Source organism: Sander lucioperca, chromosome 20 (genome assembly GCF_008315115.2).
Source record: "Sander lucioperca isolate FBNREF2018 chromosome 20, SLUC_FBN_1.2, whole genome shotgun sequence".
Taxonomy (NCBI): Eukaryota; Metazoa; Chordata; class Actinopteri; order Perciformes; family Percidae; genus Sander; species Sander lucioperca.
In genome coordinates this window covers 21,470,333-21,483,636 of record NC_050192.1, presented here as the reverse complement: position 1 = coordinate 21,483,636, position 13,304 = coordinate 21,470,333, and the positions used below count along the sequence as shown (strand labels likewise).

General features: G+C 43.2%; 1 protein-coding gene across 2 annotated transcripts in view; it reads right to left on the bottom strand.

The window, feature by feature from the left end:
- Positions 1-13,304, bottom strand: part of xpot (exportin, tRNA (nuclear export receptor for tRNAs)) — a 33,815-nt gene that overhangs the window by 5,074 nt on the left and 15,437 nt on the right. For both annotated transcript variants that reach the window (XR_004106693.2, XM_031309356.2), the window contains exons 12-21: positions 11,987-12,111; positions 10,743-10,887; positions 9,523-9,642; positions 9,275-9,369; positions 8,196-8,265; positions 6,454-6,692; positions 4,084-4,369; positions 3,498-3,687; positions 2,609-2,725; positions 366-481 (exon numbers count right to left, since the gene is read on the bottom strand). Coding sequence is in view for 1 of the 2 variants with exons in the window: in XM_031309356.2 (XP_031165216.1) it covers positions 366-481; positions 2,609-2,725; positions 3,498-3,687; positions 4,084-4,369; positions 6,454-6,692; positions 8,196-8,265; positions 9,275-9,369; positions 9,523-9,642; positions 10,743-10,887; positions 11,987-12,111 (1,503 nt within the window). In the remaining variant the exon portion in view is untranslated. The remainder of the gene's footprint in view (positions 1-365; positions 482-2,608; positions 2,726-3,497; positions 3,688-4,083; positions 4,370-6,453; positions 6,693-8,195; positions 8,266-9,274; positions 9,370-9,522; positions 9,643-10,742; positions 10,888-11,986; positions 12,112-13,304) is intronic.

Sequence of the window (13,304 nt, the reverse complement as noted above, 5' to 3'; positions counted from 1 at the left end):
AAAGTTATTGTAAAATACCCTTTTTCCATCTAGTGGTTGTTTTTGTCGTTTACCAGCAATTTACTGGTGAAATAAGTCATTGTTATAAGTAATTACATTATTAATCAATCATTTAATTTTGACCATATAGCCTTAGCAATAAACAAGCCGTTCTTTAATGTCGCCGACAGTCGTTTTGTGCTCCTTTTTTCTTTTTTAAATATATACATATATTTTTTTTAAAATCTTTTTAAAAGTATCGGTTCAGGCACCGGTATCAGAAAAAACCCAAACGATACCCAACCCTAAACAGCATAATTGCTTTTTTTGAACTGGTATTTTTACAGTCTGTGGTTTGTAGGCTGGACTCTGGTAGAGAGACTTACCAGGACCGTCTGAGCGTCGGAGAGGTCAAAGGTCGGTTTGAGAGGAGCCAGGAAACACGCGGGAACGATGTGTTTGTAGATGAAGTCGGGGAATCCAACCATGCCGTCTTTCCCTCCTGCAGGTTTCATCAGAAGAAAACAAAAACACAAGTTATGGAACAAACCTCCAGAACACACTCTGCCCTAACCTAACGCTAGCATGCTACCTCGTTCTCAGTAGCAAAGCACTGCTACAACACACACAAGTTCACCATAATCTACAAAAGAACTACTTCCATGTGCGCCCTCATTTAGAAGTCTCCCAGCTAATCCTGCCTTGTAACTGACCAAAGTTGTAGAAACAGCCTTTCTTTTACTGTCTATGGAGCTAGCTAGCTGACATGATCTACATCTGAGCTACTGGGCATGTGCAGTGCAATCAAAGATAGTACAGAAGAAGAAAAGAGGTCTCACTCTGTAGCTAAAACAGAGACCAGCTGAAAAGAGGATCTGCAGCAGTGAGAGAGAGCGGTGCAGTACAACAACAATATGGTGTTTTTAGAAAATTAAACCATGTAAACCTATTCTGGTACAACCTTAAAATACAATTATGAACCTGAAAATGAGCAGAATATGGCTGCTTTAAAAAATGCGATGGAATATGCGGGATATTTATGCAATTTTATGCGATGAAATTGCGGGAACTTGCCCAAAGATTAAACCATTTTGGGCAGAATTTCACAAGATCTTAAATATTATACTCAACAATAAAGTACCTTTACAGTTTTCCTCTCTTTTTTTGGGGAATTGTGAGTTCTTGGCTAGAACTGCTGATAAGTATTTATATGCCATTCTTACATCTGCCTGCAAAAAAGCATTTACAAGACGTTGGCTGCTTCCCGACCCTCCCACAGTCTCAGAATGGATAGATATTGGAAACGGGATATATGTAATGGAAGCAATTACCTTTTCCATTCGTCTAAAGAAAAGTAAATTTGTTAGTATGTGGTCCAAATGGGTCAAATATGTAAAGCCCTTAAGATTAGACTTTGTAGAGGTGCTGAATTAAGGATCCTGTGCTTTCTATTTATTATTATTTTTTTCTCGTCTCTTTTATGTCCCAAACAATGTAGTTATTTGTACATTTTGTAATGCACAAGTTTTTTTTTTTCTCTCCCTAACTGTTCAAAGTATGTATATGTTCTGTTAAAAAAACAAAAAAAAAAACAGCAAATGGACAGATACTATTACTACGTGTATACTGTATTCCTATTTTGCTGATTGAAAATAAAGAATAAAAAAAAAATAAAAATTGCGGGAATTTGCAAAAACAGCGGTTTCATCGTGGCTTCATCGCGGGGTTTGCAGCTTTTCGATGACGTTCACGTCGCTTAATTACGTCACTTCATTACGTTCCCATGGTAACAGGGGAAATGGCTGCTCTTGTGTGAAGTAAACGCAACATTTTTCAACTTTCTGCTAAGATATATGGGACTTTTTTGCAACGTAAATGCGGGGATTATGAAATCATGCAAGCCCTGCATATTTTGCGTGGAAATCGGCAATTTATGCGGCGAAAGTGCGGCGTATTTGAAAAAAATGCGGCCCCCCCGAAATAAATATGTAGACTTTGGCTGATTATGCATTGAATTATGCAATCGCATAATCACGTTGTTCTGGAGGGACTGGATATTGACAAAATGGGATATTGTGATATCAATTATGAATATTGCGATACAGATAAAATTACAAAAGTCATGGGAAAACGCATCAAAATAGATTAGGGCTGCAACTAACGATTATTTTGTCTGTGTGTGTGTGTGTTTGTGTGTGTGTGTGTGTCTGTTGATTGGGAATACCATGACCAGAGGGAGTCTCAAAAACACACAAACGTATTGTGGGTTTTAAGTGGTTCTCTTTTCTAAAACGAAATGCCTCGCAATCTTTGGGCGCCCTCACCGCATTACAGTGTATTGTTTTTATTTAATCTCCGTCCCGCTCCCGTTGATTTCTATGCTCTATCCGTCCCTGACACGTTACCGACAGTAAAATTGACTCCCGTACTCTACTGCGTAGAGGGTGACAATTTTTCGGGACTCCCGCGGGTCACGTGATTCCCGTCACCCTCTACTCTGCAGCGCTGTGGAGGAGGGTCTGGCTATGTGAGACTAATGCTTATGTAAAGCACTTTGAATTGCCTCGCCTACAAGGACAAAGAAACAAAGTGGAGCAGTTAGTTTGAGGCGTTTGTAGAGCTCTCTCACCCCACAGCTCCACCAGTTTGGAGAGGATGATGAAGCAGGTCTTCTGAGCGATGGGGTCGGGGAAGTCCACGGCGCCCTGGATGATGGTGAACACGACGCGCTCGATGTTCTCTGCTCCTGGAAAACAACAAACATTCACACGACCACATAACTTTAACTGTGCGCAACTTAAAATCTCATAATCCTTTAATTCTAGGCATGATATTAGGACTTTTTCTTCCTAAAATAAGGACTTTATTCTCACGACATCACAAATCCAGAAAGTGCGAACACACGTTTCTGTTTTTTTCTCAAAAATGATCACTTCCTGTTGCCTGTGGCCTTGACTACGGCCCTGTCACCAACGAACGCTGAAGTTATGTGTAAGGTTGGGTACCGAAACCTGGTTCCACTATGGAACCGGTTCCTAGGCAACCGGTAGGAATCGTAAAAAGATTACTTTCTCTGTAGTCTACCGTTAGCTAGCTACCGTAAATGTAGACTACTTTTAAAATACCATATTTTCCCTCTGGGCTCACCAAAACGGAGTGAAAGCATGTTAACCATTCACTGCACGGGATCGCTAGTAAACATATTACACTTGCTCTGCTAATCTATCGTTAGCTAGCTAGCTTTTAGTGCATTTTAAATGCCTAATGTCCTTGTGTGTGACTTAGGTTTACTTATTATACATTTAAGTACTTTTAAAACGTGAAGATATTGTTAAATTTAAATAATTTTCAATTTTTAAACAAAAAAATCTATATAAGAGCCTTTCTTTGATGTCATTTTTCAGTTTTTCAAGAATCGGTTTAGGAATCGGAATCGTTTTAAAAGACCGGTTCGGCATCGGAATCGTAAAAATCCAACACGATACCCAACCCTAGTTTTGTGTGTGTGTGAAACTCACCCTGATTGGCCATCACCTCGTTCATCCCGCTTCCTGTGATGGTCTGGATGAAGGTGAAGTAGCTCCGCCTCAGCATCTGTTTCTCCAGCGCGGCCGCCTGGTCGTTGTCCTCCGCCGGCCGCGCCAACGCCTCGAAGATGGCGAGCACCAGCGGCATGAAGACCTGCTGCAGGAAGGGAGACACCTGACTCTGCATGGCAACGGGAGAAGGAAAAAAAGGCTCGTTAATCATTAGTACGAGTTAGGGCTGCACAATATATAGTTGTGGATGTGGATCAGTGTTTCCCAAAAAGCCCACGATGACGTCCTCCACAACAACTCGAAGATATTCAGTTTACTGTCCCAGAGGAGAGAAGAAACTAGAATATATATTCACATTTAAGAAGCTGACATCACACAAGTTTACCTTTTTCATAAAAAAATGACTCAAACCGATTAATCTATTATCAAAATAGTGGGCGATTAATTTCATAGTTGACAACTAATGGATTAGTTGCAGTCTGACAGCTGTTGTCAGCCTTTAAACTTTAGCTGTAATCTGTGTTTGAAAGGAAGGTATCTCCCCCTCTGGAGTCTTTCCCCGTACCTTGAACTTGGCGGTGATCTGGCTGATGAGCGGGATGAACTCCTGCAGGTCTTTGGCCTCGCAGTCCTTCAGCATGTGTTCGGAGGCGGCGGGGACGAAGGGCAGGACCTCCTCCTCCATGCAGATGATCATGCGGTGCAGGAAGGAGCGGACAGAGCTGCGCAGCGGCCCCCGCTGGACGGGACAGCTCAGCGCCGGCAGGAAGGTCTGCAGACAGTCCCGGTAGACCTCGGTGCAGCCGCACTGCTTCACCGTCTGCTTGTTGCTGAACGCCTTGCTGGTCCGACTGCAGACACAGAAGAGACGCCACGACCGGTTCAGACTACATCCACACTTCTGTTTTCACTCTTAAGCGGCGTTTTGAGTGAAGGTCAGATAAATATTTCGTCGAAAACGCGTGCATGCTAGAAATAGGACTGACGCCTATTTTTCAAAGCATTTTGGAAGCGTTTCCAGGCAACATAGAATACGAAAAGATGTTTATATGTCATTTTGACACAAATACATTTAATAAATGACATGTTGATGTTTGAAAGTCTCGAGGTTTTGACATAAATGCAGATATAAATGTAATTTAAAAAAATAATAAATAATTATTGATTTTCAAATATTGCACCTGTCATTACAGAACCAAATATTCTGTAGCCTATTTTGCCGTCAATACTGCCGACTGAAAAAATAAAGTTGAAGAACACTATTATTTCATTTTATCAATGGGAAACATCCATGTGTATAGACGAGGCTAGCAGCAGCAGCAGAGCAGTCAGACACGTTTCTGGTGTGCAAAGACATAGAAAACGCCACGCAGTCGCCACGCAACAGAAACGCCACGCTCACGCCACGCAGCCAGTGTGTAGGAGGCCTAACTGTGTTGTGTGGCGTTGTCAGGTTAAACTTTTTATGAAACATGAACAAACAAAAAAATAACTTTTATTATCCAGTTTGACGGTCAGATCAGAAAAATAACAAATAAACTACTTTAAAGTAGATTCTCTACAGGGCTACATTACGTGGTATCGGATCGGTGCATAGACTCGAGTACTTGCCGATACCGATACCTGCATTTTAGGCAGAATCGGAGGCATTTCCGATACGAACATCTCTAGTTTTGACACGAAAACAATCTCCGACCACACAAGAGATTTATCTCCAGCAGCAAACTCCATGACTTTTCTAAAAACTTACAAGGATTTTACTCAGCCAATAAACGAGAGACACACCCACCAAACGAGGGAAAACATCTGAAATGCCGTCGTACACGTTCCCAGGAAACGTGTCGCTCAACCAGGAAACCGTAGCAAACGGCGCACAGCATTTTGAGGTTGAATGTGCCCCAGAATTTGGAGCAGGGATGCACCGAATCCAGGATTCGGCTTCGGACGAATATTGGGCTTTTTGACGGGTAGGTAGGTGGAGTGTTCAATGCAGTAGGCTGTGAGAAAGTGAAAATGGAACTGGTGAGCAGAAAAAGTGTAGTTTGGCAGTACTTTCTAGGGCTGCCACCTCTTAGTCGATTAGTCGACTAATCGGTCGTTTTGGTCTTAGTCGACTAAGATTTCTTTAGTTGATGAGTCATTTTTTATGCTTATTCATGCTTAATTACTCATTTCCAAGAAACTTATGAGCACATTTCTGGTAAGCACAAGATTTAAAGTGGTGCTTTTGCAGGATTAATTGTGGAGAAAGTCAGTTTTACAGATGGTAATTAACTACATTTATATTGTGCTTTTCTAGTCTTAACCACCTCTCAAAGAGCACAGCTCTGTCGATTACATCAACTAATCCATTAATCGACAAAATCATATAAGTGTTAGTCGACTAAGAATTTCTTTAGTCGAGTACAGCCCTAGTACTTTCAGTCAAAAGAAGACCATTCAAGTCCAGCTACATGTTCAATCTACAATGCTGATTAGTCTGGTGGTGGCGAGGACCCTAAACTATACACAACATCACCGCTGTTACAACATCTGGTATGAAACATCTGGAAGAATACGAGTTGTGATGAAGGAATCTACAGACAGCAGCCAGAATGCAGCAACTTCAGGTACGGCAAAGGAAGGACAGTCACTGTTTACTTCATTAATGAGTTTACTGAGTTCATGGACTGAGGATGGGACGAGGATTCAGCAGAATCTCAACCAGGGGATTCGGTATTTGGCCGAACCCCAAAAATTTGGATTTGGTGCATCCCTAGTTTGGAGGTTTAAAAAAAATAAATAAATAAATAAATAAAAAAAAAATAAAAAATCGCAATACAAACCGACCCGGCACCCGTGTATCATGAAAGAATCAAATCGGGACAAAAGCAGATCGCCTCATCCCTAGAAGCAATCAATGCATCATTGGAAACCTCTGGCTCAGAGTCCTGACCTGGCGAACCCGACGGCGTGGCTCAGGCAGTCGGCGAGGGCGGCCTGCCTCTCGTCCTCCGTCTCCTGCAACAGCTTGGCGAGCAGCAGGCGGAACGCATCCATCAGCGGCAGCAGCAGGCTCCGCATCAGCGCCTGCTTCCTCTCCACGGGACTCTCTCCATTCACGATCAGGACGCCCGCCGTCTCGAACATGAACAGCTGGTCGTCGCTGGTCAGCAGCGCCAGGAAGCCATTCTCCTGGACACAGGAAACCGCATCAGTGATACAGACTATCCTAGTACTAGTCTATCCTACTGTCTACTTTATTCCTGCATAATGTCCATGTATTTAATGCTGTCTTTTTTTTAAACTTTATCCTTGCACTACTATAGTTTTTATATTCCTATGTCTACATTATTCTTATATTTTTATTCTATTCTTATATTGTCCATATAATGCTGGTCTCTAGACTTTATCCTTGCACTATTGGACTTATTTGCACTACCACCCTGACACAGAGGGTCAGCTGTACGTACATTTGCGAATGCAGCGTTATCAGCACCTTGGCCAACCCGCAGAAAGCGCACGCCTTGATACTTGGTATTTCCCAAACCTGCAGTTCATCGGGTAATCAGCGCCTTTCTCCGCCCACTATACCGTACATTGCGCTGTAGCAAAGCGTTAAGTACTGGTGCTATGATACGGCTGAGTGCAGACTGCCATATTCCCACTGCTGATGCTAGGACTGTTTGAAATGATTCTGATGCCAATATTTGTAACGTAGCGAGGAGTTTAACAGCTGCTGGAATTGAATATGAACGCTGAGTCAGAGATATGATGTCATCTTTGATTTCTTCCAGAAACTGTAATATCGCATGGCTGCTTAATCTGTAACGCTTAATGATTTCGTGTTCACTCAACTGAAAAAGAGTGATCCTTGTGGCAAAGATCTTTTCAGCTTGGCCTATGTCTTCGTCTTGCTCAGATTACTGCTGCCATTTCACCAGGAGGTATTTACGAGGAAACCTGCTTGCAGCTGGTTTAGACCTGCTTTTAAGAGGTGGAGAATTTCCCCCGCAGAATAGAGGCGCGCTCTTACTGGCAGTCTTCGTAAATACCGCGGAATATATAATTAGGCGCACTTTACACATATCCTCCCACATTTTTGGGTGGAACTCCCACTTTCCCCATGACCCTCCCACGAACACAAAGTGCAACTTGTCTCTTCTCGCTCATGTGGCAGGCAATCTGCGATTTTACCCAAGTGCGCCCTGTTTGTAAATAGCCCGTATCGGTTAAGTCAGTCTTTGCGAAAAAATTAACGCCTGGAAACAGGTGCAAACGGCCTGATAAAGCTAGCCCCCCCCCTCTCATAGAGCACCTCACCATGCAGACTGAATCCCAGGGTCAGTCCCTGTCCTGTCACTGCAAGCCTCTCATGATTATACATCCCATAGTACATTCATGTGGATTTTTGATTTAGTATCTTTTACTGTCCATATTATTTATGTGGATTTTCTCATCCTGTTTATGATGTATGAGTTTGTTGTGTGTGATGTCTTTAAGCTACTGGGACCTTGAATTTCCCCTTGGGGATCAATAAGGTGTGTGTGTGTGTGTGTGTGTGTGTGTGTGTGTGTGTGTGTGTGTGTGTGTGTGTGTGTGTGTGTGTGTGTGTATCATTCACGGAAGATTGGATCATGGACTGAGGATTATATTTAGGAAGGAGCTGCTTCCTTTCCTGGAGATGTTGATACTTACGGGAGGAGCGAGTTCCAGCAGGTCCTGGATCCTGGACAGGATGTCCTCTATAAAGGCATTCATGTGTTTACTGTGAACACACAACATCACCGACGTCAACACCAAACAGTCAGGAGAACAGCTTCAGAGCTGGAACATCTCAACAGATATGTTAAATAACTACAAACAGCCCCAAACCTCCAGAAAGATAACTCAATATGTCATTAATTTATAGCCCCGTTCAGTGTTTTCCATACATTGATTTATTTACGGCAGGTACGCCACACTATCAACGTTAAACGCCAAATTATGATTTTTCCTCTTCCTCGTTTTCTGTGTTTAATTTTTAAACTTTTTAAACAGATTTTTAAATTCTCTGGTGTTTCCCCCTTTCATTCCCCCTGCTCTGGCATTCCCCCCTCTCATTCCCCCTGCTCTGGCATTCCCCCCTCTCATTCCCCCTGCTCTGGCGTTTCCTCCTCTCATTCCCCCTGCTCTGGCGTTTCCTCCTCTCATTCCCCCTGCTCTGGTATTTTCCCCTCTCATTCCCCCTGCTCTGGTGTTTCCCCCTCTCATTCCCCCTGCTCTGGTATTTTCCCCTCTCATTCCCCCTGCTCTGGTGTTTCCCCCTCTCATTCCCCCTGCTCTGGTGTTTCCCCCTCTCATTCCCCCTGCTCTGATGTTTCCCCCTCTCATTCCCCCTGCTCTGGTGTTTCCCCCTCTCATTCCCCCTGCTCTGATGTTTCCCCCTCTCATTCCCCCTGCTCTGATGTTTCCCCCTCCCATTCCCCCTGCTCTGATGTTTGCCCCTCTCATTCCCCCTGCTCTGATGTTTCCCCCTCCCATTCCCCCTGCTCTGATGTTTCCCCCTCTTATTCCCCCTCTCATTCCCCCTGCTTTGGCATTCTCCCCTCTCATTCCCCCTGCTCTGGCGTTTCATTCATCAAACGCTTAAAAACCAAAACCTGGCGGTGTAAACGTAGCCTAATTCCACGACTTTTCCAGGTTTTCCATGAACATGGAAACCCTGTGTACTGTAAGGTGTTTCTGTTATTTTGTCCACCACTTAGTGAGCGTTAGATGACAGAAGCTGGACTCACTGCAGAGTCTTGATGAATCTGGAGAAGAGGTAGGCCACCCGGCTGCGGACCTTTGGGCTGTTGTGTCTCAGTCCTCTTTGGTCCAGAAACGCCATCTGACAGTGAACACAACGCGCCACACTTTAAACACGTTCAGTCACACAGACATCGGATTTTATTTACAACACAGCCAGCGTACAAAACAAAAGAATGAATGATGAATGAATGATTTTAATGTGTAGATTAGAGATCTGCTACCATCAGCTCACCAAAACATTGGGGATGTGTTGAGGCTCCACGATGAAGAACTTATCATATCGAACAACCGTTTCAAAGAACTCCAGAGACACGGAGCTGTGCTGGTAGCTGCTCACACCGCACGACACCAGCTGAGGATTTAAAAAGAAATTATATTGATTTGTTTCGGATTACCTCTTCCACAACCTTAAAGGGTAACTTCAGGTTGTTTTTTTTTTTCAACCTGGACCCTATTTTCCTTTGGTTTTGTGTCTAAGTGACAGATGGGAACAACAATCTTTGAAACTTGTCAGTATTAAACAAGAAACAAGCTGTATGTATGTAAAATGTAATGTTAATTGGCAAATGTCCGTTAGCGTCCACTAAAAGTTCTGTTGTTGCTGCTGACAGACTCAGATTATTATTCTAAGTGTCTGATAACATTATGAAAGGATCCCTACAGAGATAGACCTTTTAGTTAAAGAGTAAGATCCTTTTAGTTTAACATGAAACAGCCCCGAAATCACCATCACCAAACTACACCAGACTCCATGTAAATAATCAGGACTTTTATCATCGTAAAACACACTTCATTCAAAGTGGACAGAAACTAAATAAAACTATGAAAGTCCGTCTTGGTTCATCTTTCCACTGTTCCAACAATCACCACTCTGGTTTGGTTGAAATAAACCCTTAATTCACCCATTTACATGTGGAAATATGCTGGCTCTATACACGCTAAAAGTCCTGATTATTTACATGGAGTCTGGTGGAAATATGCTGGCTCTATACACGCTAAAAGTCCTGATTATTTACATGGAGTCTGGTGGAAATATGCTGGCTCTATACACGCTAAAAGTCCTGATTATTTACATGGAGTCTGGTGGGGTTTGGTGATGGTGATTTCGCAGCTATTTCATATTAAACTAAAAGGATCTTCCTCTTTAACTAAAAGGTCTATCTCTGTAGGGATCCTTTCATAATGTTGTCAGACACTTAGAATAATAATCTGAGTCTGTCAGCGGCAACAACAGAACTTTTAGTGGACGCTGAACATTTGTCTTATATTGCAGCCCAGTTCACAGTTGCTGGTTACAGCGTTCTCGCTCAATACTGGACCAATTTCAAAGATGTTTATTTACATAAGTCACTTAGACACCAATGAATAGGGAAAAATTAAAATGGCCGCAGTTACCCTTTAAAGCAAAGGAAAGCCGTTGACCAGAACGTATATATTGACTGTGTGACTGACCGTCCTCATCATGTCCTGCAGGGCGCTCGTCTTCGCCGTGTCCCCGGAGAAGTGAGCGCCGTGAGACGCTGGCAGAGCTTCGCCCAACATGTACAGCAGCCGGACGGCCACCTCCACCTCCATGAACTGAGCCGTCTGCCAATTCCTGAGAAACAAAACTCAAGATAAACTGCTCTGTTGAAGAAAAAAGTTCAAAAATGAAGAGGCACCGAGACACTCTTCTTGCAAAAAGTTTAAAATCCTTCATTTTACATAGTGGTGCACGATATATCGGCCGCCAATATAATATCGGCCGATATGGTCCTTTTTTTTAACACATCGGTATCTGTTCGATGTCAAATTATATAAATATTAATTTTTTCTTCTGAAAATCTGATGACAGTCATATTTTGCACACAGGTAAAGGTGCCCAATATCAGTCATTTCGGAAAATAAATCACAAAAGTAAAAAAAACAAAATGCGTTTCGGAAAATAGTTCTTTATTTGATTATCATAAAAATTAGTTTTCTATACAGAGATATCGACATCGGTAAATATTGGTATCGGCCACAATTTTCACATCGGTGCATCACTAATTTTACACGGCTATTTCATATTGAAATTGTTTGTACAAGAGGGCTGTTTGTGCCACTACACATCTGTATTTGTAATGTCCTAACAATTTCAATGTAAATATAATATAATATTTTAACTTTGTGCAAGAAAAATGCCTTAGACCTTTCTTCTTTATTACACTTCTCAGTTCAGACACTGTTTAGGTGCCCACATCGCTTTTAAAACGGTATGGGAACAAACTAGTGATTAGTGACTAGTGACCGATTATCAACCCTGGCTGATTATCAGGGTCGTTTTTTTGGCAGTTTGCAGATGATCTGTATCAGCATTTTATTTGCCTGATAACCGACAAAGTTAGTTAATTAAAAAGTGTTCTACTTTGGCTCGGCTACACAACACTATCTGACTCTCTGTTACTGGGAATTATGTTCAAAGTTTGCCAAAGTGACGGCAATTCTAGTGTTAACATGTTTAGTCTTTAAGCTTATTGAGTGTTAATCATTTATTATCTGATCTAGCTTTTCCAACATTTTAGACACAGATATGGTGATAATAACGAAGGACTCCTAAACCCCCCGCCAAATATGCACACTTAAGTCTCCTACAAACCGAGAGAAAACACTGAAACGAATGAATGAATGAATGAATGAATGAATGAATGAATGAATGAATGAAAGCGTGCTCTCACTGCATTGTGTTGGTGAAGACTCGTCGCACAGCCTCCAGCAGCAGCTCAGGACACACCTGAGCCAGCCGGTCCAGCAGCATCTTCAGCTGCTTCCTGTACTCCACGAACATGGCCTCGTCTTCGCCCTGACAAACACAAGCACAACACCGGCTGCTGAGACGGCAAAATACAACAGGTGTGCCAGTACAATAATGAGAAGGGTTGGGAATCGTTCGTTTTTTCATTGTTGTTTTTTCCCCGATACCGGTGCTAAAACTAAAATGGTGCCAGAACCGATACTGTCCTAGGCCTCCTTCTCTTCGGTCACATTTTTGACAGGACAGCTGAAGACATGAAAGGGGAGAGAGAGAGGGGGGGGAATGACATGCAGCAAAAGACCGCAGGTCGGAGTCGAACCCGGGGCCGCTGCATCGAGAAGTAAACCTCTATATATGGGCGCACGCTCTACCAATTGAGCTATCCGGGCGCCCCGATTAACAGTTTGTAACAGAAATAAAATGGATTATGGATCATTTTATTGTAGCTGACTTTACCAGCTGACTTCTCTATTGGCTGTAGAAACAGGAGACGTCTGTTACGTTCTAAAACCAGCCTCTGGAGACTCACCAGCTGAGTCGCAGCGAGACCATCAGCTGGTTTGAGCCAAGCTGAGACGATGTTTGGTGTTTTTTGCCCCCACCGTCTCCTCCCAGGCAGCGCGGCAATGGTTATGTTTAGGGTTAAGGTGAGGGTTAGGGCGCTGACACACCAACCCAATAATCGGCAGTCTGACAGTCTGGCGAGGTCGGTGACTCGAGTCTGTTCGGTGTGTCCCGTGCCGTCGTCCGTCTGAGGAGCCGTCGTCCTTCATTTTGGCCGACCTGACATGTTCAGTCAGAGACAGGACAGTCGGGACTCACCCGGAAATGGCGAGCAGGATGAGCCGCTCAAAATCTGACAAAAATCTTTTAAACTGACCTTTGTTGATCTGAAATGAAGACAGATTCAGCAACTGCACGGCCTATTTCTCTCTTCAAATGTTTTCAGAAACATGTTTCGGTGAACTATTTTAGTCCAATATGAGATCGTATTCTGAACGAGCCGCCATGACAGTCTGGCTGTGAATTTCCAGAGAAAAAAGACCCACGTGACACGTTCGTCCAATCAGCTGCCGGTTTTCATTTTCTGGGAGACAATACAGAGAAGCGCTGCCTGCTGCGATGGAGACGTATTACGTTTCGCGCAGAGCGTACGCTCAAGTCGGCGTCGCCTCAGTGTGTTTTGAGGCATTTTTTTGGACCTTGGGGACCCGACTGATCAGTCCGACTGGCTTTACTGC